Source organism: Mauremys mutica, chromosome 2 (assembly GCF_020497125.1).
Source record: "Mauremys mutica isolate MM-2020 ecotype Southern chromosome 2, ASM2049712v1, whole genome shotgun sequence".
In the NCBI taxonomy this organism is placed as follows: domain Eukaryota; kingdom Metazoa; phylum Chordata; order Testudines; family Geoemydidae; genus Mauremys; species Mauremys mutica.
This window is the reverse complement of record NC_059073.1, coordinates 81,545,978-81,572,568: the sequence shown is the minus strand read 5'-3', so window position 1 is coordinate 81,572,568 and position 26,591 is coordinate 81,545,978. Positions and strand designations below refer to the sequence as shown.

Sequence of the window (26,591 nt, the reverse complement as noted above, 5' to 3'; positions counted from 1 at the left end):
CCCACCTCCGTGATCTGCTCAGATCCCAGGCCTTTACCTCTCTCTGGACAGAGACCCATATCCCACTCCCTTCTGACCCGAAGTTTTAGCCTGCAGTCCCCCTGGCACTTCACTGTGATTATCCCAAGCAGGTCTGACAAATGTCCAACCCCTGCTCCTTAGTTTCTCTCTCAGAACAATTAGAGTGTTTTTACCAATGACCACGTAGTTCTTCCAAAGCAGAGCAAGTTTATTCACAGATAAAAATGAAAACACACAAACAAAACCAGGATCTAAAATGCTTTTCCAGTAACTCCCCATCTGTCCTATGGAGACCCTAGCAGGTCCCAGTCTTTCCAACCCTTCAGCAGGGTTGGGTGCTCCCTTGAACAAAAGGCCACGTCCATTTACTGAATCAAAAGGCAACCCCCGAGTCTGTTATACCCCCAAAAAGCTTTGTGTCTCAGCCTCCTAAAACCAGGTAAAACCAGTCATTTCCCCTTTCCTCCAGGAATCCCAAGCCTCAAAGGGTAGCTCCATAACCAGCCTTGGGATTTTGCATTAATCATCCCCAGTGATTTTAGTTCCTCGTGGAGCTTGACAACTCTCCCCAACCAGCCAGCATACAATCCCTGGCTCAGAGAGATATAGATAATAGTTATAAAGTTAAATACAATAGTCTCAAGATATACCTGGCTTCATTCTATCTGTCACAGACAGGATATTCTGCCCTCTTGCCCACAGGTTCCACTCCTTTATAACCAGGATGATGGGATTTTGTACTCAAATTCCATAAATCTGCCTCGGGGATTACAGTGGCCATTTCCCTTCCCGTCACTTCAGAATGCTGCATCCTCCATCTTTCTGAGGTTTGCTGCTTGATGGCCCAAACTCCGCAAAGGAGAGAAAAGGTAACAGAACACAGAGCACAACCAGTGGCAATCTGCTGGAAGCGTCTGTTGCAATAGAGCAATTCCTACTGAACTGTGATCATGGTTACCAATGGTCCTGAAATAATGGGTGCATACCTCACGTGCAACAGTTAGCAGGAGGCATGGCTGGAGGATTTACCACTGTCTGTGGAGGTGGATAATAGCCATTGCACTGATTTTACCTCCACAGAAAATCTCTGCAGATGTTCCACAGCCTCCACCCTATGATTCTGCCCAGACACTGAGGATGGCCACTAAGTTCAGGATTGGGATCATTGTGTACATCACATGATGGATTTCTATTTAATAATTAAAATGCCAAGAGAGTGGGTAGGTGACAAATGGGTACATCACTGCAACTGATAACACTACATATGTCTTACAGAATTAGCCAATGATTTTTATTAATATGCCACACACAGCAAAAAATATACATTCAAAACACTCAACACATTATTCCTACTTAGACAGACAGACAGAGACACACACACACAAATCCATGCTATTTTAAATGTTTTTCAACCATTACAAGAACATTAACTGAGCTAATGAAACAGCTGGCTGAATTACTGCTTCCACAATATAATCCGTACTCAAAAGCAGCTTTTTTCAGACCTTTTAGTGCAAATTAGATAGTTTATAGGTCTCTTTTGTGCGTTGCTCCTATAATTTTGTGTCAATGGGTATCACTTTCATTTATAAAATCTCAACTAAGTCAAGACAATTACACTTAGCAGTTACATTTCTTCCACTCAGAGCTGTATGGTAATATTACAGTTGCTGGTTTGAGGCCAAAATTGTTAAATGTCTGATAGAATTTTAAAATCATTCAGAGCTATACAATTGGCATTGTATAATTAAACATTAAATAATCCAAGTAATAAAAATCATAGGTCAACTGTCTCTCTGTATCTGACAGCAACTTTAAGTATTGTCTCACTACTTCCATATTTGTTCTTTCATCGGAGGAATGTCTGTCTTTGAAATTAGGAAACTTCAGCCCTGCTGGAGCACCTATCAATTGCAAAAAGTAATTGGCATCTTCCTCTAGAGTTTCGAATTTTCCTATGAAATCATAGTTGATGAGGCAGGGATAGCAGAGTTTACTAATCTGCTCCCAGTGTATGTCCATTCCTACTGGGCGCTGGGAATCTAACAAATACTGGACAAATTCTTTGAACTTCACACCTGATCCAGTTTTCAGTGCCTCTTCACGTGCATTAAGTCTGTATTTCTTAATAATTGCCTTTCCAAACACTGGGTGGTAGTAGCTGTTTGGATGTTCAAATTTATCCCTGAAGGCAGACACCAATCTTTCCATGGGGTCACGTACAAATATGGTCTTGGTGTAGGTATTTAAACGTGTCTGTATCCCTTTTAAGTCATAACTGTCCAATTTCTTTAGATGCTTTCCGTAGTGCACGGCATCATGGCTAATACTGTATGCCGAAGAGGCAAGTCCATTGAGCACCATTAGAATCCTTTTCCAGTTGGAACAGCCTGCTTTAGGCACTTCACAGTATAAGATTTTGTGTCTATCCTCTACGTATATTCTGGATACCATACGCACTAGATGGGTTCTGAGCTGGTTCTCACTGCTGTATTTTTTACAGAAGTCATAAAGAAAATATCTGCGTTTCTCTTGAGCTTCATCTATGTTTTTCCATCTGTCACCTTTGATTAAACTTTTATTTAAAGGGCGCATCACTGGCGGTAAATTCACTTGTTTAAGCTGTTTTAGAAAGGCTTTAGTCATCTGCTGCTGTTCAGATAATTGGTTCACCAAGGAACTGGCTATCTCACCAAGAGGACTGGCTTTCTCCTGTGAATGTCTCCCCATGATTACAGTTGTCTGTCGCTTGTTGAGGTTAGCAGCAGCACTCTGATTTTTTGGTGCTGTGGCAAGCTCCTCTGGGTGCGGGAGCTTGGAATCCTGTAAACATTAAAAGAATGAAAATTTAAAGCATATTTCACCATTCACTTAAAGAATTATTAGTCTGGCAAAAGCAGTAGGGGTATGAAAAATACATTTTGTGCTAGCAGCTCTATTTGAGATGGGGAAGGAAACTCACAGAACAGGTTTACAACCACTCTTAGATACATCTAATTTAGTTATGAGTTGGGTTAACTGATGAGAACAATATATGCTTTTAAGCTGAGCTTGTTAACACCAGATCCTCTTAACCACATGGGCTCCAGTAAGTCAATCAAAATGAGTATCTTTTTGAGATTCAGAACAGCTGTACATAGGGAGGTTGATGCACTTGCCCAACCTTGCTGGCTTTAACCATTAGGCCCCTTTCTGGTGTTAGCAAGGTTGAGAGCCTTAGTGTAGACAAGCTGATAGCCATTGAAGCCACTTTAAACCCTGGGTTTATTAGAGCAGTCCAGAGCAAGACTCGTCAGGACAGTGCTTAAAACAGTGTTAGCAGGTGGTGGGCTGACTACACTAGGGTTCCTGAAGTTCCGAACATTGTTGGAATTGAACTCTGTGTAGCAGCGGTGACAAATGTTTAGAACATTTCCTAGCACAGACAGGCTTTAAGTGGCTATGAGCAGTGACTCAGTGACAGCTTAGGCAGATACTCTGAAAGGATTAGTGCAGAGCTTTCCAAACATTTTGCCTGAATTTTCAGCTTTATTGCTTCCCACGACCGCAGACAGCAGGAAGTATGTCAATACACAATGGCATCTTCCACACTGTGTGACATTGCATGCCCTGTATGTGCAAGATCATGCTGTGTGGAGGATGCCATTTTGCAGCGTGATCTTGCCCACACATGCGAGGTCACGCTGTGTGGAGCAAAATGGCCTCCTCTGCACAGTTGGGATCACCAAGACCCTCTCTGCTGATGGTGCAACCCCACTTGGGGTCTCAACCCCTAGTTTGGGAATCACTGGATTAGTGTATGTGGGGAGGTGTTACAAGGTGTTACAACCCGTGTTTTAAAAATCTCTCCTAACAGCACTGGAGTTTGTGAGGTCTATAGGAAAACAATGAAGTCACTTTTAAAGGATTTCTAACCTTTGCCAAAAATTGATGATTCACAAGGTAGTTGGTTTTGTTTTTCACAATGGCTCTTAACTGGGTTTTTTGAAAATTGGCAGTTTTGGGGCTATTTCACATATAAAGTAGTGCCGCCTCTGTAGATTATGCATGACACCCAGGAATTTGTAATTATTTATAGAGAGAGTACTGGATGGTATAAAGCTTGTGAATACCATTTTGAAACTGAGCCTACAGATATGTAAGCCGTTTCAAGAAGAGGGAGCCTATCTTGACATATGATCAGTGAGGAAAGAGTTTCCAAAAGGGTCATTGGGGAATCAGCCAGCTCTATATTGCCTCAAACTCTCACAGATGTAAAGAGTCTTAAAGGGCTCTGCTCTTATTTCTCTATTTGCCAATGTAAAATTACTGTATAGAATTCAGTGAAAAGGAAGGCCTTTTTAGTGGTTGGCAGAGTGCAATTTACTATTTAAAGAATTACAAAAAGGCACTTGATTGCGCTCTGCTTTGGTCTTATCCATGATTTAAAAAAACCAAAAACCTTTCATATTAGACAGGTGCATATATTTAGAGATTGAGACTAAGTTTTTTGCCTAAGAATGGGGAGGATTCAAGAGAGTGGTGCAATCTAAGAGAAAAAGAGTCCCGAAGCAGGGAATATGGACGCAGTGAATGATTGTAAGTTCACGTGGCATTTAGATACCACAGTGAATGGTGGTGAAACAATGGAATTTCTCAATGGAAGAGAACCACAACCATTGTGGAATATAGTGTTCTCTCAGAATACAGAGAAAGTAAATGCTTTTGGTCACAGTGGAAAAGTCTGTAATTTAAAAGATGCAATTTTGTATAGGAAATAGGGAAAACACACCTAGCACGAGGTGCAGGTAGATGAATCTATATAACTAGTATTAACGTTATGCAATGATGTTAAAATAACTGGACACTGTGGGGTTACAAAATCCTTAACCAACCTCTGAGAGAATTTTATTTGATAAAACACAGAAACATAAAAAATATGGTGCTTTTGGTGAAAGGAGTGTCCCCACTAAGGCAGTGAGAGGACTAACATCTTGGGGGAGAGGGTATCTCCAATGCGCAGTATGGTTATTGATGTTCTTGCTTATGCTTTTGCCTAAGATAGAGTCTGACTGACTAACAGTACCCGATAATTTCGGTGTTTTCAAAACATAATAAAGAGAGAAATCAAGGTATCTCATGACTCCTCGTATTTGATCAGCAGCTGAGGGCCTAATGCTTTGGAAGAGGAACAAAGGAATTTGGATCATTTGGACATACATATACAAAAATATGTTTGACAGAGCAAATTTGAATACCCTTAGATAAAGTATAAGAGTTTTAAGTAGTATGATGGAAGATCATATGGGGAAACTTTTTACAACTGGAGAGCTGGCTTGTTTCCATCAAATCGAGAGAAAGGATAGACTTCCTGAGGTCCTGACTACAACCTTGCTATGGACTCTATTCAGTTCTGACTCAAGAAATGGTCCATTTGGGACCCAGAACCAAGATCAAAGTTATCCTTGAGGACACTCAAAGGCACTACAAGAAGAGGACAGGATTTCAACCTGGTTACCTCAGAAATTGAGAACACAAATGTAGGGACCAATGCTGAAGTGTTTGTGACAGGAGTGAATACTCCATTGGAGCAGGATGGGCTGAGCCATTTGGAGGAGCCTCAGATAACACTTCACAAGAACAACTTCTTACATGCAGCAGGAGTCACTTGAAAGTGGTCCCCTCTTAGCAAGCTGAGAAGAAGAAAAAGGCTCCAAACAGATATGGCGGTGAACAAAGACGTGGGGGAAAATGATGACATTGGAAGTTCCGAGAACAAGAAAAGGATTGTGTAAATATGTAAGCTTCTTTTTAATGCTTTGTGAATTTGATTTTCTTTTCCTGTTGTGTTCCATAGTGGATTATATTGTAGAGGTCAATAATTAGTACTGTAAGCATCCTGAATAATGAAGTGGTTGCAGTGTTTGTTGCTATAAACTCAGGGTAGTCAACAGGCAGACCGTTGGCCAAATCTGGACTGCCAGATGCTTTTGAAAGGACCCCAAAATCTTTTTATTTATTTATTATCATTATTGTCATTTATTTTTTATTATTTTCTCTGGAGTCTGGACCTTGACTATACCTGGGCCAAGAAAATTGGACCTTGACAAAAATAATTGACTCTCCCTGCTATAAACTATATTTAAGAATGGGAATTGAGTGTGGGTGATTTTTAAAGGCACAAATGGCAGTTAAGCATCTAATTCTCAAGAAACTCTCCCCTGGAACTCACAGAAGAGATTAACAACCTCTGCGTGTGTGATAAATGAAGTGGGGGGCGGGGGGAGGGAAGCTCCCTTTTATGAACACCCAGCCAGACAGTAAGCTATAAAGTCCCTCTTGGTCACTGTTCTCTGCTTGCTTTATGTATAAAGGGTTAACAAAGTTCCCCAGGTAAAAAAAGGGGCACCTGATCAAAAGAGCCAATGGGAAGGCTAGAACTTTTTTAAATTGGGAAAGCAGCTTTCTCTTTGTGTCTGTGATTGTTCTCCAGAGAACGGAGACACAGCAGCAGCAATGCTGTAAGCAGCTTTAAGCCACGTATGATCATAAGTCATCAGATCATACCTAAAACTACCTATCTGGAACTCCCAAATGTGTAAGTAGATTAGGAATGTTTAAAAAGACACGATTAGGGTTATTTCTGTTTATTTCTTATGGCTAATGGACTCCTCTGTGCTAATCCCAGATGCTTTTGTTTGCTTGTAACCTTTAAGCTGAACCCCCAAGAAAGCCATTTTGGGTGCTTAATTTTTGGAATTGCTCTTTTAAAATCTAGCAAAAGCCTAAATTCCAGATGTATTTTTTTCCTTTTTGTTTTTAATAAAATGTACCTTTTTTAAGAATGGGATTGGATTTTTGGTGTCCTAAGAGGTTTGTGCTTGTTGTTTGATTAGCTCGTAGAAACAGCTAATTTCCTTTGTTTTCTCTCTCAGCTCTTTCCCAGAGGGTGGGGTGAAAGGGCTTGACGGTACCCCACAGGGAGGAATTCCCAAGTGCGCCTTCCTGTGTCCAAGGAGTTTTTTTGCATTTGGGTGGTGGCAGTGTTTACCAAGCCAAGGTCAGAGAAAAGCTATAACCTTGGGAGTTTAATACAAGCCTGGAGTGGCAAGAATTAGTTTTTAAAATCCTTGCGGGCTCCCACCTTCTGTACTCAAAGTGCCAGAGTTGGGATTCAGCCTTGACAGCATGTATGCATAACTGAGTAATGAGCTGGGTTAATGGGTGAGAACAATAGATGCTTTTCAATTGGATGAACTGTGCTTAAGAGAGAAGTTACATCAAATGCTTTTTTTAAAATTGCAAAATAGTAGTATAAGTGAAAGAGCTTCATGCCACATGTGCTCCTCTTACCCTCCTCTCCCCTACCCTGTCCCTCTCATCTCCCTTCCTTTTTCTTTCCACGTAGCTTATCCCCATCTAACTAAACCTATCTTTAAAAAAAAATTGTGAAACTAACATGAAATTTGCAGCCATCACATTGTTCACTCTACATGTGTGTTATACTCCTTCATCCACAACGTGTTTGTCGTGTCTAATTCGATTGTAAGCTCTTTGGGGCAGGGACCATTCACTTCTCTGTGTTTGTACAGCACCTAGCACAATAGGGTCCCCTGTTGGTTTGCCCTTAGGTACTACTGTAGTATACATGATTAATAATAATACGATAATATTACCCATGCAACACTGGCAAATCTAGCTATTGTGGCTCTCATGGGGCTGGGAGCATTGACTGAATGACAGTCCAGCCACATGCTCTGAAAGAATTTTTATGTTTTTGGGGCAGAGTTAGATCCATGTGAAATGGGATAGTGTTTGTGTGAGAAACCATTAGCTAGCTGGAGGTCACAACATTGCAGCTCCCAGAAGTCCAGAAAGTGGCAAGTTTTGCTGCTGCTTTTTTTGTTTGATATTCATTTGTTTACAATGAAACAACAGGAACTATGTACATATTCCAAATAGAAGTAGATTGGGAAAGAATAGTCTAAAGTTTTTGTCCACCCATTTCTCTGTCAGGAAGGAAATAATTCATTCCTGGAGTGAAAATCTTTCCTGGGCTTTTTGAAGCCAGAACATTATGATCAAGTTTTTCAAAAGCAACCAGTGATTTTGAATGCTTAAATGTTTGGGTGCCCAGACACTCGCCTTAAAGATGTGAGCATCCGCCACAGAAAATGCTGAGCACCCACCCTCGGCAGATCATGCTCTGTCAGTGTGCCTTGAACTGGGCACCCAAAAAGTGAGAGACCTCAAATCACTGGCCACTGTTGACAATCTTGGCCATTATCTGCATTTATAAAACACAACCTTTGGGTGCAATCATAATTTTTTAAAACACTACTTTAAAAACCTGCCAACAATAGTCAGCAAGCAGATAATCCCCAGATTAGTCACTAGCTACAATGTTTTCAGAAGTCTGGTATCTCCCTACAGACATGAGAGCTACTGCTTCACTGTTCCTGGATGGTCAAAAAAACAAACCGTGGACTCTAATAAAATGCGAAAAGAAATGAGTTCTAAAATCACTGTGGAGAGCAGAGAGTCTCTTGTTGAGATGTTTTGACAACTTGTGCTACAGGTTGTGTGCAACTTATCTGACAATTACAGTTAATTGAAATGTTGCCTCCTGCGCATTTTCTCTCATTACTCACTTGTGTTATTTGACACATTTGAAAGGAAGTTGTGGAGTGGCCATATGTCTGATTTCGGTGGTAACGCATAACAGTAGATCTAACCCTTGTTTCCCTTTCGCTAACCAGACAGAGAGAGAGATTTTAAAAATAGCTTAACTAAATACAAAGGGAAGGATTTTAACATGGTCACAGTAAGGTATTTGGCTACCTGCCATTCAGTGAATGTGCTGAACAAAAGGAATTTTGGGGGTGGCTGGATTGGTGCATGTAGTTTGTCCTCATCTTTTTATTCTTTTAAATACCCCACTCCTCACTCATTCACAAAATGGTTTCTCCTTACTGTAGTAGCAATAAGCTGCAAAGACCCACATTCAGGCACATGATGCTGTCCTTCCTCTCAGTGCCTTCACAAACCACTGGGTGGAAAAGATAGAAAGACTAATGCTAAGAATGGCTAAAATTCATCCAATTATGTGATGTGGTAGTTATAGAACACACTAGGAGGATCCCATCTCGACTGTTCTCAATTATAGCATCCTGCCATGCAAAAAATATAATGATGTCTTGGGAAGGGTGATATTCTAGGGCCTGATTTTCAAAAATGTAATGAGCTGTAAATACAGACACCATTATGCCTCAAATATTTTAGTGCTGGATCTTGCTCTATTAACAGGAATAGTAAAATTAAGAGCTCGACAGAAAGAGTGGATCTGAGACAGAGGGGGAAAGAAACTGTTGTGTAGTGTTCTTCTGCAGTGCTAAATAACTACAATTCCGGGGTCAGTGAAGTGGTTTTTGGTTGTCAAAATTTAGCTACAGTATCATCTCGTACACCATCACACTCTCCTTCTCAAATGTTCTTTCATCATCAGCTTGAGCTGACTGCATGAGTAACCTGGGAGTAAATTTTACTGTAGGTCTGCGGTACCTGTATCTGCTTATCATAGGGTTGAGTTAGCCCATATCTCTGACCAAGAGAAGGGGACAATCTACTGGTGCTATATCTCTGAACAGCCAGTAAATACTTCATCAGTTGTTTTTGTGCATCCAACACTACATTGCACCACTTATGATCAGAGTTGGCTAGAAAACATCTCTCAAAATGAAACTGATAAAAATCAGAAAATATTGAAAATTTGTTTGCGTTTTCCGATCAGCTCTATTTCTAAGGAGGCTTGTGTTCACCAAGCTCAAGACTCCTGCAGAGTTGTATCAGGGACTTAGAAAAAAGAAATCACGTTAGGTAGTGCATATGCATAGAAGTTTAGTTATTACAGGGAAAAGATCAGTGACACGATAGAAGTAGGAGCTACAGTATAATGTGAGTTTGGAAAACTAACAGATGGAGCTGATGCATGGGTCATAAACTTATTGTTTCAATTGAGAGTTTCAATCCAAGATAATCTCAAACGCTATGAAAGCTTAGTAAGGGCTGAAAAAATGTATATACAAGGACTCTCCAGAATGCTTCCAATGGGGGGACAGGGCGGGGACTGGTAGGTCACTGAGTTATTGCACGCTCTTTTTTGCCTGGGTTCTAATCCTGATGTAGGTCATAGGTAAAAATTAGTTTGGTAGCTTTTTCTCAGTCTTCATTGATTTAAATCATGAAATGACCACATAATTTGGCACAATTAGAAGTCTCTCCTCAGAAAAGGTCAGGATTGTGATAGCCGAGGTCAGAATTAATATGCATTAGCAGCGGTATGTGGAGGGCTTGCATGGCACCTTCCTCCAGCATATCAGACTGAAGCCACTGCTATTATAGATACATAGAAATAAGTTCTATAAGCCTGCTAAGAGTAGTGGCTATTCACAGTCTTTTGGTACCAGGAAAATATTTGCCAAGAATAACTGGCCATGGTCAGAGAACAATTTTACAACAGACCCAATAAATAAACATACACATTCCTCACATAGAAATTCTGCAGTCTAGTGTTAGTGAGCTTAAACAAATCCCTGTAACAGCTCTTGAAAGAGACTGACTAACCTACAAAGAGTTGGTCACAGATGTAAGGTAAAAGATTGCTACTCTTTTTGGTATCTTATTAACTTCACTGACTTACAGTTTATTAAGGGTAAGTCTCTGATGAGAGCAGGATGAAAACTACTGGCTCATGCATTCTATATATAAATCAAGGGCTGCACTGACAGGAAGGGGGGTGGGATAGCTCAGTGGTTTGCACACTGGCCTACTAAACCCAGGATTGAGAGTTCAATCCTTGAGGGGGCTATTTAGGGATCTGGGGTAAAAATCTGTCTGGGGATTGGTCCTGCTTTGACCAGGGGGTTGGACTAGATGACCTCTTGAGGTCCCTTCCAACCCTGATATTCTGTGAAGGGGAACTGGTGGTACTCTTCTCTCAAGCCTCACCAAGCCCACACATGTCCTGACACCTCCCTGGTCAGCCCTTCTCATCCCCTCTGGTTATACCTCTCAGGCACTTGTTAGTGACGCTCTCTTTCTGCCAGTCTTCTCTGGAATCCTAATTTTTCCAAAAATCTCTGCTTACAAATTCAAAGGGGAATAGCCACCAATGTATCAAACTGTGTTTTAGAGAGGAACATTTTTGTTTCACATTTCTGTGGCCAGACACCAAGTGGAAGGGACTTGAAACAGGATGCCGTGCCTTTCTTGTCTAGGTCACTTCTTCTAACCTGGCACAGGGACGCGTTGTGGAAATGCTCTTACCATTCGACAGCTTCCAGGGGTCTGCATAAAACGAGCTAGTGGTTTCAATCCAGAGGGAGGAAAGATGGTTTGTGGCTAAGACTGGTACTCAAGCTCTGGGTTTAATTCCCACCTTTGCCACAGCTATAAAATGGGGATGATGCATACCTCACAGCAGTGTTGTTTTCATTAGTACAGCACTCAGATACTACAGTGGCAGTAAGGAGATAACACTGTAGGAACTAGGTAGCAATATTACAGAATCCTCCATTATAATATATATTAATTGGTATCTTTGTGGGCACTCCTCAGCAGAAGCACCAATATCAACGAATCAACACGTGAAATCTCCTCTCTCATCTCTAGAGATTGTCCTCTAGATCAGAGCTGAGGCATCTAGTCTAAGTAAATTTGTTCTCCTGTTGCTTGGACTGTTCCTATTCTGTAAATGGAAGAGGACTTAAATGAATATTAAACAACACCAAGTACACATTCAAAAAGATTTGTCAAAGATATATTTGGGGTGTGGGATGGAGACACCTTTGCACAGTTACAAGGGAAGGTAGTTTGAATTTTCTGTTACTTTAGCATGGTAATTCAGATGCTGGAACCCCCATTGGTATCTGTTTCAGGTTCCTGAGAAAAACAAAGCAGAGCAGCAACAAAATGGGCATGGGGGTGAGGAGTAGATAGTGCTTGATATATTTATTTACAACACTGATAAGGTTGCCCGATACTTCCCATTATAAGATCCTGTTTGCAGTTGCTTATAACTTCACCAGACTAAACATTTGGGCTGATATTTTCCATGCTAGGTGTGTGCCTCAGGGTGAATGTTGAATAATTTCAACCAAAACTGTTCAGACACTTCTGAGAAAGAGGCTAAAATACACTGTTTTGCCCATGTTAAAAAATTCTGGCAATCTTGTGTTTGAAAAGCTCTAGCACCCCCATACTTTGGAGCAGTGACTTGAAATTTGGAAAGGAGGTGGTCTTTGGGTCAAGGATGCACATTTTGCTGTCTCTGTGAAAATCCACCCAAATTTGACCAAATTATAAGCCTCTGAAAAACTGCAGTTCGCATATGCTCAAAGGAAACTTGCTAGAGTTTAACAGCTAAATTCCACAAAGATTCCATCCACTATAGCATGCATCTGCCTGGGGCTGAGCAGGTGGTCACTAACTTTGTTTTCATTTTCTTGGTGCCCAACTTCAGACCCTGGGGTCTGATTTGCAGATGTGCTGGGCACTCACACCTGCGACTGAAGTCAATGGGAGCTGCACTTTGAATGCATAAAATGCTATATAATGAAAAGCACTCTGAAAACGTAGATCCCAGGCATCTCAAATTGGGCACCCAGAATTAGTGGATACGTTGAACCTCAATTTCTCTGTACTTCAGTTCCCCATTTTACAGAGGTGAAGATAAATTCATTTGTGAAGCACTCAGTTTCCATAGTGACAAGCACCATAAAAAAAACCCATGAGGAAATTAATAACTCTGTCTTCAGAGCAGGGTTTGAACGGAGTGCAGGAAATAAGGTATGGGAGCACACCTTAAACAATGAGTAGAAAACAAAATAATGAATAGCTGCTCATTAAGTGAGCACCATCTGTTCTGTGCATTGAATGAGGTAGGGATACTATGGAAACAATAGTATGTGATCATGTAATTAAAGACTTTATCATAATGCATTTGCCGGAGCAACCTTAATTCTGGCATTTCCTAAATGAGTGCTTGACTTTGCATCCTTAATTTCTTTTTAACATAGTTTTTGTGTGTGTAATATCATCATATTTGGCTTGCTAAACCCAGGGATGTAAATTCAATCCTTGAGGGGGCCATTTAGGGAACTGGGGTAAAAATCTGTCTGGGGATTTGTCCTGCTTTGAGCAGGGGATTGGACTAGATGACCTCCTGAGGTCCCTTGCAACCCTGATATTCTATAAAATCTATATATTGTCAAAATACAATGTAGCAAATACAATTCTGACTAAGTATGTTACAAGAGGTTCAAAACTATTTCTGTAACATTTGTATTACTTGGCCAGAGTTTTCTGATATCAGGATGCTGCCAACTAATAGGAAGTGGTATTTCTGACAAACGTCGCAATTTTACAAAAAAACAAAACAGCTATTTCAGTATCAGCAGTATTCTCCCTCATATTTCTCTATGCTCATTATCCGAAATACAGATACTGGCTCACAGCAAACCTGATCCGCTAATCCAATACAACCAGCAAGCTTTTGCATATGATCACTATATGTCAAATTACCATTGTGATTCTCACGCCACCAGCATACATCACTATCCAGTAAACCACATCTAAATCAGTGCAAAAGAGTCCCATCAGTTCGGTGTATGATTTTAGCTTGTTGCATTTTCATTTCAGACTCACTAGTAGGTCAATATATTTGACCAGCGTTGTTTATCAAACTTGCACTCTTATCTCTATACAAGGCTAAAATCCATAAGCAGAGGAAAGTAGCCTAAGCAACATCAAATGAAATTTTGACACCAGATAAGAGGATGATTTGAGTTTCATTATGGAAAATACTATAGAGATGACTCTAGTGCTCTAGGCAAGCAAAAATATTTGCATGTCTACAATGCAGTAGTTGGCATACAGCACACACCCCTATTATATGTATATAAGGACCTTAGATCTTAGGAAAGCATAAGTTTTTAGGCAATCTTGAGTCAGGAAGTTTAGTATGTTACACATTAATCTTTTATTTGAGCTAAACAGATGAGATTAATATGTAATCTCTCTTTTTTCTGTTTAGATAATTTTACTTGCCTTTGTGCTTTAAGCTACGGATGGCTCCCATTTGTTGATAAATGTATTTCTGGAAGTCATTTAGTCTCAGGTAGGGTTAAGAAATAACCTTTACAATACTGGTCATTTTAGGAAAAATAAAAACAAACAAACCCCAAAACAAAAATAAGTGTTGTCTCTTTGTCTTGCATGTTCATAACTCAAAGCAGGCAGGTATTTTTTATCCCATTTTACTTTAAAAGCAGCTAGCTATTTTTCACAGCCACACTTTAGTCCATCTGGTATTTTAGAAAAAAACTAGATAATTCAATATATAACATTTCATAACTGTATCAATATCAAATAAATTTAAAAACAGAGCCTAATTTCTAAATATTAACATCTTAACAATACATCCAAACCCCAGATTTCGGCACTCAGACAGGCTCTTCTCTGTCTACATTGACAATAAATGCACCTAAGTGATGTTCTGAATGTCCACATGTGGGATTTGGATGTCCTATTAGGGCACCTGTGTTTAAAAACTGGGCCCATAATGTATAAAGTATGGTAAAACAGCCTAATTGTAGCCATGTGGGATTTGAATCAGGTCCTAAATCATCTTCATCAGTCTTTCTAAGAGCATATTTTAGGCTGTGAACATTAGAGCAACAAAAAAGCAAAAGTATATAAAATGAGGGGAAGGAAGAAGCTCTTTTGAGAAGAGAGGCACATAATGTAATGCAGCAGCTCTATGAACACAGCGATATTTTCCACATTAGCTGAGGATGTGGTAGGTTCCACAGGGATCTTTTCCTGGTCAACAGAGACCATTCCATTCTTATCTGCAGGTAAACACACTTATCTATCTGCAGAAACAAGACATTCTGTTCTTTTAGAAATAGCACTAAGAGGTTCAAATGAAAACTAGGTACAAATGAAGAATATTGATATAAATTCTGCAATGACAAATTCCACTTCCCCCCAATTGCTTTGAAAGAGAATAAGCTCTCTAGAGGTCTCAACGCATATACATTTTCTGTCAATCACACTAAAGTTGGATGACTATCTTTAAATAAAAAAAATGTAAAAAAAGATAAATAAGATTGTATAGGAACCCAGGCTGGCAAGGAGCCCAAACACATCTCTGGCTATATGCAGTGTTACACCTAGAAATTCATCCTAACACTAAGGGTACGTCTATACTACCTGCCGGATGGGTAGAGTAGCTCATGGGCCCCCATAAACTACAATTAAATGTTAGTTTAAGTATCAGCAATTTCACCAAGTTCTCTGTTACTATGTACCTTCCAAATCAGTTTAATCTTGCATAACAACTGTGGTACTCCTACAAATCTTATTTCTCATGTGTACTTAAGGGTTAGGGTTGACTTTTATTGTTGATGGCTATTGCAGCATCAAACTTGGCCTCATTTTGTTTGTCAATGTACCCAATTATTGTAATGGTGATGGTTTTATTGTATTCCCCATTATTATGATTGTGATTGTTTGCATTTGTGTTTATGTTATATCTGGTGTTTAGTCAATTGTAATGGTTTTAGTTATATTCACCTGGTTATGGTTGTTTGGTTTGCCTGCAACAGATCACCTGTGCCCTAGAACAACAACAACTACTGTAATGATCATAGATCAAGGGGCAGAGTGTTGTAGGAGCAGCAGTGATTTGTATGCTATGTATAACCTGTATGCTCAAAAGGTCTGTTACACTTTTCCCCACTCTTTTGTCTCCTCTCTCTCTTTGAATACCTGTGAAGTGTCTTTCCCCCTCCCTCCTGGAATGCTTGTGGGATGAATGGGCTGCTTGAAGAGCTGGAAGATCAGAAGAGCTCTCAGGTAGACAAGGTATCTGGGACTCTAATTAGGCATCACACACACACCCAATGCATGGACACTGATCGAGGTGGAGTGTGACCAACCAGACACCTCCAAGTCATCTCTAGTCGCAGGCCATGAGGAGCAGGTCCTTAAAAGGGGAAGGGGCCATGTGCTCAGGAGTGCACTCACAAGCTTGTACCTCCCGTGAAGGCCCTTCACCCGGACTGCCTGCCCAGTGGTTCGCCGCATTGCATTCCATCGTGCCTCAGGAAGACTTACCTTCATTGCGCCATCCATCGCTGCGCTGTGGGACACTTACCTTAAAGGATCCTGACATCTCCAGTGCTGTGCCTGTCCTGGGAGTATGCGAGTCTGAGTGTGACACCCCTCCACCCGCCCTCTTCTTTTGAGCTTAGCTATCAGTATAATAAATGTGCTGCTTTCTGCCAAACTCTGGTGGGTCACTAGTCTTCCCTAAGCTTACTAGTTGGCCCAATTTCAGGTAACAGTCTCCTTTCCTTTTCCCCAGTGGTACTTAACACACATCTTGGCTTCTGGGGCTGTACACAGACACCAGGATACAAGTTAAGGTTGCTGAGGTAGTGTAGAGTAGGGTACACAAAAGCAGAAAGCAAAATATTTATGGGTGACTCACTGCTGTGGAAGGATCTTGGAAGTGGCAATGTTAAAAAAACAAAAAAAATATGGAGAAAAGGAGGTGGCTGAGAAAGCCAGCAGCTGGCTAAAGATCAAGAGGAACAAGAGTCAGTGAAGGTGGCAAACTGTAGACAAATATTTTGTCTCATGGAGGATGATGCCTTGATTTTACATTTATATATATATCACCAAAATTTGCTTAAAAACTAGAAAGAGCTAATGACGATGTAGAAATGCATGACTGGGGTTGATTGCAATGGACTTCTCAGGGTGTAAGTGTGGTTAGCATTTGGACCTAGCTATCGAAAATTCATCATTGTTCAGTCAGAATTTAACCAAGCAAGGGCTCACTGAAGGAGGAAGCAGCTTTGTAGCTTTTTGACCTTATTCCCCACTCTTGTCTGCTCTTCAATCATCCTGGCCTTGTTATGAACCCCCCATTTCACATACTTGTCCCTCATGGATTCTAATTTAATTCCATCACACATTAACATTCCACAGAATCAGTTCTTCCTCACTAAAAGTTCTGGGCCAGATCCTCAGCCAGTTTAAATTACTATTGCTGCATTGACTTCAAGAGAAATGCACCAATTTACATCACCATGCATGTGAAACCTTTTACACTGTACTGGAAACAAACAATCTTTCTGCCATCAGAATCCATTCCATTTTAACCTTTTTAAAATCAAAGTGACACTTTGAATCAAACCACATTCATGCTGATAGTCTACATTTTTTCAGAGGGTTAAAAATAAGATTGTAAATTCAAAATGAATCTTCTCCAGTTTATTCTTGGAAATCTTCAAAGGGAATTAATATAGAACAGGACACCAGCAGCTCCATTAGTGGCAGAACTACCATTAAGTGGATACATACTTGATTAAACAACCACAAACAAAGAGTAACTATTAATGGAATGATGTCAGACTGGAAGGAGGTCTCAAGTGGGGTTCCACAGGGATCTATTCTGGGTTCATTGTTATTTAACATCTTTATTAATGACCTGGATGTAGGACTAGAGAGCATATTGATCAAATGTCCAGATGACACACACCTACTCCAAACACTTTGGAGAACAGAGCTAAAATTCAAAGGGATCTTGATAAATTGGATAACTGGGCTATAGACTACAAAATGAAATTAAAGACAGACAAATGTAAGGTGCAGGGGCGGCTCTACAAATTTGGCCGCCCCAAGCAGTCATGCGCGAGAGGCGCCCCGGAGCCGCGGGAGCAGCGGACCTCCCGCAGGCATGACTGCGGAGGGTCCGCTGGTCGCGCGGCTCGGCTGGACCTCCGGACGGTTCGCAGGTCCGGCGGCTCCGGTTGAGCTGCCGCAGGCATGCCTGCGGGAGGTCCAGCCGAGCCGCGGGACCAGCGAACCGTCCGCAGTCATGCCAGCGGGAGGTCCACTGGAGCCGCCGGCCGAGCGCCCCCTCCGCAGTCATGCCTGCGGCAGGTCCGCTGCTCCCGGGGCTCCGGTGGACCTCCCGCAGGCATGACTGCGGCAGGTCCGCCGGCCCAGCCTGCCGCCCCCCCGGGAAAGGGCCGCCCCAGGCGGGTGCTTGCCCCGCTGGGCTCTGGAGCTGGCCCTGGTAAGGTGCTACATTTAGGGAAGAAAAACCAATTTCACACAGAATGGGGGTTAGCTGGCTTGGCGGCAGCACTGCTGAGAAGGATCTAGGACTTGTGGATCACAACCTCAACATGAGTCAGCAATGTGATGCTGTTGCAAAAAAACCCAAAAAAACAAAAAATAAAATAAAGCAAATGCAATTTTGGGTTGCATTAACTAGGGTGACCAGATGTCCCAATTTTATAGGGAGAGTCCTGATTTTTGAGTCTTTTTCTTATATAAGCTCCTATTACCTTCCTCCCTCCCCACGTCCCGTCCCAATTTTTCACATTTGCTGTCTGGTCACCCTAGCATTAACAGAGCCATACCATGCAACTCACGGGAGGTGATAGTACTGCTCTACTCAGCACTGGTTAGGCCTCAGCTGGAGTAGTGTCCAGTTTTAGTCACCAACGTATAGAAAGGATGTACAGAAACTGGAAAGGATCCAGTGGTGAGCAACAAAGATGATCAAGGGAATGGAACGTAAGCCATAGGAGCAAAGGCTGAAGGAACTAGGTGTGTTTAGTTTTACCCTGGCATGCTGACTGGCTGCTACACACTCCTTGGCTCCAACTGACTGTTGCGGGCAGGTTTTTCCTGCCATACACCGCCATCAAATGTGGCCACCACAGCTGCTGATCCATTTTCTATTCAGTAATATCCTCTTAATTGCCCCCCCTAAAAAGCTGAGTCGTACTTAGCACAATCCCTTTTAAAATTAATATCAGGGGTTACATTGGGTGACTGGGCATGGAGTGTAGGTAGAATTGAGGTATCCATGCAAATAGATGCTTAGTTTTAGGACTGCAGCCAGAGTACACAGATTTAAAAAAATTATAAAGTAATCATTCAAAAGTGCAATGATTATGCACGTTATTCTGTGCTCTGATTGAATAATAGTATTCCGTTTATTAGCCACTACATATATGTTGAACATAGTTTACACCACATTAATGTGTATTCTGAACACATTACTAATGTAATATTCATTTTATACATAAGTGTTGGCCAAGTTATGCTAACTGAATATATTATGCTCTTCCCACATTTCTGCTTACACTTTGCAAAGCTGAAGTCAGATTTGGCATTAGCTAATAGAGAACTTGTCAAAGGAAAGATATATTCGTTCTATGTCCTAGTACAGGTTTAGAATGCAGGATCCAAAAGAGAGAGAAGAAAAGTACAGAACAAAACAACAAGTTAAGAAACTGTTATGAACTGGTGGGTTGGATTTTAGTGACAGATTGAGAGTTCTGTAACTTTTTAAATGAGTATTTTCAAAGCACAGCTTCTGTGTAAAGCGAACATGCTATGGGATAAGAATTGCTTCCCAGAAGAAGGGTGGATCTGTATATCTCCTTTTTGTACTATACTGTTTTTATTTTAGACAATATGTCTGCTTAAGTTCAGTTATTTGATCTTTTGAACATTTTAAAGAATGAACCGTGAGTGTAGTCAAACCACAGGCTATACCTTTCAGTCAATAAGTCAGAGTACAGGGATTTACATACTTTGCAGTTATTTAGGAAAAACAGTATAATCATTAAGCAAAATAAATCCTTTCATTGTTCAGAAAAAGTGTACTGCTTAGAATATGTATACAGCTGGGCAAGAAAGGGTTTTCCCATCCTGTAAATATTTTCAAGAGTTTGAAATTTTTCCGTCTTGAATTCGCACAAAAATTCAAACTCTCAAAAACATTTATGCACCAAAACGACTGATTTTTTTCTCATCTCACGTCAGCCAAAACATTTTGTTTCAATAATTTCGAAAAATGCTGTTTTTATTTCAACCTTTTAAAAACAAGTCTAATTGGCTTAAATTAAAAAAAACCAAAACAACCCCCCCCAAACAGTCAATTTGAACCAGAAAACCGAATTTTCATTTAAAAAATGTGAAAACTTTTTTTTTTGATAATTTCAAAGCTATTTTCTTGACATATTTGGGGGGTGGGGAGTGACGGGGTCTGGAAATTCATCAAACCTAAATCTGTTTTGCGAACAGTTTCAGTTTAGACAAATCAGCTTTTTTTGATGGAAAATGATTTGTTGAAAAATTCCCAACCAGCTCTAAACAAGTAACTACAGCTCTCCTGGCCTTTCATTGGCTAAAACAATTCCACTTCTGTATAATTTTCAAACATATGCAAGTTCCTACACTCGGAATTGCTAGTATTGACCTTCATTTATGTACCCATTCCTTCTGACACAGAAATAGTAAATAAAATATTAAAATGTTATCTTTGCAAACAGTATTTTCCCCTAATTGGTGCAGTAATAAAAAGCAGAATCAAAAACTAGTTTACTTTATAGCTCAGCCGTTGGACTCCAAGTATGACAATGTCACAAGCAATGTCACAGTTTAGCAAAGCAGTAGTGAAAACTTGCAGTTGTAATTAACCCCCCACCCCAAACTTCACATAGCAATGCACTATTTATCATTTGCACATGGTGCAGTAATACAACAACATAGATGTTTCATACCAACTTTTAGAAAGTTGTTCTCTCAAATAGGTGCAACGATCATTTATACAAAGGCAGCAGTTAGGCATTCTCAGACCTGGTCCTAGCAGACAAACTGCCTGCTGGCTTTGTCCTTATCACAGAGCAAGATGACAAACTGGCACACTTAATTGCTCAAGATACAGGCCATTGCCTCAGACAGAAAGAAGTGTTACAATCCTAAACTCAAGTGAATAGGCAGAACTGTAGGGCAGGATGGGGGGACCTCACACTATCTGCCTGTCTTATGTTTAACTTTAGCCTTTCCTATAAGTTTCTCACTTTCAAACTTGCTAAAATTTTCCAAGAGTACATAAAAAATATAGAGTAATAAAAAAGTGTGTAAAAATGGCACAATACCTGATTAATTATCTGTTGTAATTTTTCTCCAGACACTGAAAGAAAAAAGAAACATAAATAATTAGCTGTAACTTATTTTAGTGCATAAAATTATCTTGTATGTAACAACAAAAATGAGGCAGTCAAGGAAAACAGAACACACAATATGATAACGAACAGTGTACACAGAGGCTAAAAAAGGATCTTTAAAAAAGAAATCCAGCCAAAGTGATAACACTAATAGAATGAAGCAAATGTCTGTAACATTTAAACTAGAGATTGAGAGCACTAAGGGGGAATTTGATGGATAGCCAACCAAAAATATCAAGACTAATAATATGAAATAAAGTATAAAGAGATCAGAATCATTAAACCACCAAGGCATAATGAGGCAAATAAAGAAAGAAGGAAATTGCAGCGCAGCTAAGTAATTTATTTTAATTGATCTTCATCACACAGGAAGACGGGGAAAACGCTTATCCTCAACTAACATTTGAAGTCAATGGAAGTGACTGGCTCTGTCAGTCACTCGGAGTATCAAAAAATTATTAAAAGGTGGTGATGAAACTATGGAACCGAGATTGCACTAATGCACCAGGAACATAGTTATCAGAATTTGGTGGGAAGTAAAAATATTAGGTAGCTAACCTGTTCATAATAATATTCAATTTAACCTTAAAAGCATAAGAGGAATGGGAGATGGCCACTTTTGCACCCATCTTTGTAAGAAAGACCTACAGGCAATTAGAGTTGAATAAACAATTGATTTTTCAGTTCAATGGCTAAACAAAAATATATATATCAGACAGAAAATTTGGGTTAGGTTAGAACCAAAATTGATTTTTTTGTTTTTCTCGTCCAATTAAAAAAAACTGAAAAGATGTTATTAGGGTTGAACAAAATTTTTTGAAACAACATTTCCTATACAAAATATTGACTTGAAATGATATTTCAACATTTTTGAAATTTCTTTTCCTGACAAAACGGTTTGCCAAATTACACCCTGATTCCCGAATGGTTTCAGTGCTCTGAAAAATGCATTTTTAGTGAATTTACTATTTGCCTTTTTTTTTTTGCCTAGCTCCCTGGCAATTGTTATATTGTAATGGGATGGTAGTTTATACCAGCACACTATGTCATACACAATATCGCACTATCATGCCAATACAGTTGGGTCCATAATCTGGGACAGAAGGGCTAGCCACAGAGGGAAATATCCATCCTTCTTCCTGCACTTTGGAGATAGAGAATTGAGTGCAGGATTCTTAGCCAGCTATTTCCTGCCTACCATGCTCCATGGTGTCCTCTTAGAACATACGCTCTTTTGGGATGTATGCTCTGACGTGATGTTGAAGTCTGCTAAACTAGAACCTCCAAAGCTTGGTTCCAGTTCAGCAAACTCAGGTAAGCCTTGCTTGGAAGAGTATTCTCCCCCATTACAAATCTGGAAAGCCCCAGTTAAGTCAACGATATAGTCTCATCTTGGCCACCACACTGAATTTTGGTGATATGATTTCAAAGGTAGATGTTTTATTGTAAAGGAAAACATCCATTGGGTGGGTGAATGGGAAAAGAAGGTGCTTCCATACAAGGAAAAAAGACAAATATTATTTCATTTGGAAAGGAGAAAGAAAGATGTAGTGAAGATGTCATAAAATGAATGGTATAGACAGAAAGCCAATCATGCTACCCTGTTAATTACATCAGACATTACAAACTCCGAGACGTTTAAAATGAAGACAAATTTCAAATGGTTAAACAGCAAATATGCTTTATGAATCATCTTAATTAACCTGTGGGTTTCATTGCTGCAGGATACTATGGTGAAGAGATCAGTAATATTTAGATAAAGTTTAGCCACATACATGAATAAGACTGACATCTGCAGTTACACTAGCTAAATTAACATTGATTGTGTGTGTGTGTGTGTGTGTGTGTGTGTGTGTGAGAGAGAGAGACATTCATAATATCGAATACAAAAATGATACATGCATGCAAATAGGATTAATACATTCAGTAGATCATAACCTTTACAGAGATATGTTACATGGTATATGTAGCATAAAACACATTCTAAGCATATTTCCTTAGACCTTTATGGGAGGTATCGTCACAATGATCATTTTTATTCTGCGATTCTGCTGATTTACATGTTAGATGGCAAAAGTTACTCCCCAGCCACAGCCGTGAAGAATTCCATCTCATAATAACTGGACACAAATTGGTTAGTTGAATTATGGTTTTATTTACTTATTTTGACCTTCCTCTGAACCTTCTCTATAGTGTATTATTGGAGACAAGATACCAGTCTGGATAGAGGTTACTTTATCCCATTGTGGGAGTTTCTGTGCTTCTATCAAAAATCACATATCTTTGTAGAATCAAACCTAGTCTCAACCTTCAGGTAAAAGAGACAAAAGAGAGTAAATGTATCTTGCAAAGTGCTACCACACAGTAATAGTCAGAAGTGTGGCTAGATTAATTACACTCTCTCTGCTAGGAGGTACTCCACATCCTTTGTGGATGACCAAGAATTTCACATTCACCTACATCTAGCTCTACATATATCAGCCATGGTTTTCTAGACCAATAATGATGGGACTCCCTTTGCAGCTTGTCAGTATCACTCTTTAATTGGCCCAGGGGATTGCTGTTGAGTGACATTAGGCACTCCCTCTTCCAGGAATAGTTATGTAAATAGTGTCCCTTTTCATAAGAATTTCTTTGTACTGACATACAGAGTGTACAAAATGTAGATTTTTTTTAAGACTGGGTAACAGTATTATGAATTTTTTAATGTAACACAAGGTATTATTAATAAGAAAAATGATCTTCCCTATTGATCCTCATCCTAAGGAGAAAAAACTGAAAATAACATACTACTGTAGGCTTTACCATAAAATGACTCTTACGATAATTATTTCCTGCATGTTGGTGTAGTATTTTTGTTTGGTAGATGTAAATGGTACTTTTTAGCTCCGAGAGGAAAAAAGGAAACATCATTTAGGGGAGACTTACGGTAAGTCATTCCCAGGTTTATTGAGATAATCTTTGTGAGAAATGGAATTAAATCTTGGGGCTATTTTTTTTAACCTAGTAAGGTTTTTGGTAATAGAGTATTAAGGAATATGTGTTTTAACATTCCTTAATGATATACAAGTTGCTAGGAAAGTACAATGTTTGAAATCTCTGGTTGGATCAACACTATTTTGCTCTGAGGTTTGTGGACTTTGAATACTGATGCTTTCCTGTTTTCTAGTATATTTGTTTTTAGGCTATTTTGATTCACTTTAAAGGAATTTTAATAGCTTTCTGTTGACAGCATGGACAGCTGGTCTTGAGAATTAACAAAAATTCACTTGCTGACTGAGGAAGGAAGTGACATCAATGAGTTTCTAAAGTCAGCCCAGAGGGAAAAGTGAGTTTTGTGCAAGTAACCTTTTCATTTCATTGTTCTTACAGTGATGCTTCAAGATGCAAATTGCATTGTCAGTCAAAACCTATGGTAGCTACCTCAAACAAGCCTGAAGATGAAGTGAACGTTTGAAAATACATCTGTGACAATTTTATAGTCACAGTTAAGGAAAATTAAAAGGAGAAACTGAGGTACCATCCTTAGTTCTTTCTTTAGTGGTTTAAACACAATGCTATCACTACAGTGGCAGTCACTTAAGCATCCTTATGAACTACCAGCAAAGATAATGTGGGCTAAACAGGGCAAACATTGACTGTCCACTTTGGGAGAAAAGGGGTCGAACTCAAGGTCACAAGCAAACTGAATATTGCATTCTCTGTTTACTCACTAGTTGATATTTGACCTCATTAGAAAACTACCAAATAGATTTGGCATCAGCAGCAGTCTCAGAAGAGACCAAGGTTTGTATTAGCAGAGATGTTGAGAATTAGGATTGAAGCACATTGGCACAGCCATATCAAGCTGCTTGCAAAGTGCTTCCATGTATTATAGTTGGTTCAGATCAATGCTAACCTCCTTTCATGTTAACGAGCACTATAAAACAATAAGAACATTCTGAATTGGAAAAAAAAAAGATTTCTAACATTTTATGCTTACAACACTACTTTTATGACTGAATCCCAGTCCCAAAGAGCACAACTGAAGTTCTTTTTGGCGAGACCAGATTTTGGCCCTTGGTTTCCATGCTCCTAAAACACATACACACATCCATCCATCCACCCTTAACCTCCACACAGTGTAGTCTTTTTGGGGACACTAACAGTGGGAATCAATTTTTTAATTCTACCACCAGTTTGAAAATGCTGGTGTTTTGAGGATATGTCATGGCAGCTGTTCTCATGGCTGACATTGGTAACCATTTTGCCCAGCTCAGCAATTTAAAAGTGGAAGATATGAGAAATGAGCTCCAAACTCAAAGCACAGGAGGCAATGGCTGATCAAAATTTCCAGTATCCAACCTTTAATTCCAGTCCCGCAGCTAATTCAAGAATATGGGTAGAGCCATTTGCTTCTGTCTGTAAGCCCCCAACCTGAAGCAAATACTCACCAGCAACCACACACCATACAACAAAAACATTAACCCAGGAACCTATCCTTGCAGCAAAGCCTGTTGATAACTCGGGCTTTGGCTACACTTGCATTTCAAAGCGCTGCCGCAATAAATTTGTTAGTCTCTAAGGTGCCATAAGTACCCCTCGTTCTTTTTACTGATACAGACTAACACAGCTACCACTCTGAAACCATTTGAAATAGAGTAGCTCAAAATGCTCTATCAAACTGTTAATGCATGTCACCAGGACGCACATGCATAGTTAGTCTGTGGCAGACTAATGTGGGGTAGATTCTCACCCTATCTTGCCATAAACTTATTGTTTGTGTAGACAACCCCTAAACATCCTTAGTAACACTGAACTGGAGAACTGTCCTTATATTCACTGGGCTGACTGTTAAATCATTTTAAAAAGCCATTTTTCTTCTGCCACAAAAAAGGTAAGACAATATTTCTAGCTGTTTTAGAAAAGTCTGTGACAAACGGCCTTCCTATATGAACTTCAGGTTACTTAACCTAAAATAACATATATAGAGCCCATGCTTTTTAGAGTTCTCACTGTTTTCAGTCATGCTGGGGTTTCCAGGGTAGTTTATTTTTAAATAAAATAAAAATTGACGTTTACTTGAATGAAGGATCTAAAGACTAAAATGTATTACAATGTGAGAGATATTGGATACAAGGCCATGCAGTAGTTGTTGCTCTCATGATGTACTGTAACATTTGTTCTTCAAATATCTTTACATACATAACCTATGCAGAGAACAGCATGTAAGTATTCACACTCCATCACCCCTCCTCCATAAAAGAGAAAGCAATATTTGTGGAGGTTTGCAGATTAATCTGGCATAATTCCTTTAGATTTTCTACTATTTTCGGTGCACATGATTCAGATCACTGGTTACAAAAGTTTCTGTAAGGAAATATTTCTTCTGGTGACGAGTACTCGAAACAGCTTGCTGCTGTTTCTTGTGTTCAAACAGCCAGGCACATTATGACTCCTGACAGCCTTTTCCCTCCCTTAGCATACAGGAACAGTGAAGTGTTCCAT

At 39.8% G+C, this 26,591-nt stretch overlaps 1 protein-coding gene across 1 annotated transcript in view; it reads right to left on the bottom strand.

Annotated features, from left to right (window-relative positions):
* Positions 1–445: 445 nt before the first annotated feature.
* Positions 446–26,591, bottom strand: part of CHST9 (carbohydrate sulfotransferase 9) — a 130,720-nt gene continuing 104,574 nt past the window's right edge. The window contains exons 3-4 of the mRNA XM_045003286.1: positions 21,036–21,070; positions 446–2,844 (exon numbers count right to left, since the gene is read on the bottom strand). Coding sequence (XP_044859221.1) covers positions 1,747–2,844; positions 21,036–21,070 — 1,133 coding nt within the window. The 3' untranslated portion in view covers positions 446–1,746. The remainder of the gene's footprint in view (positions 2,845–21,035; positions 21,071–26,591) is intronic.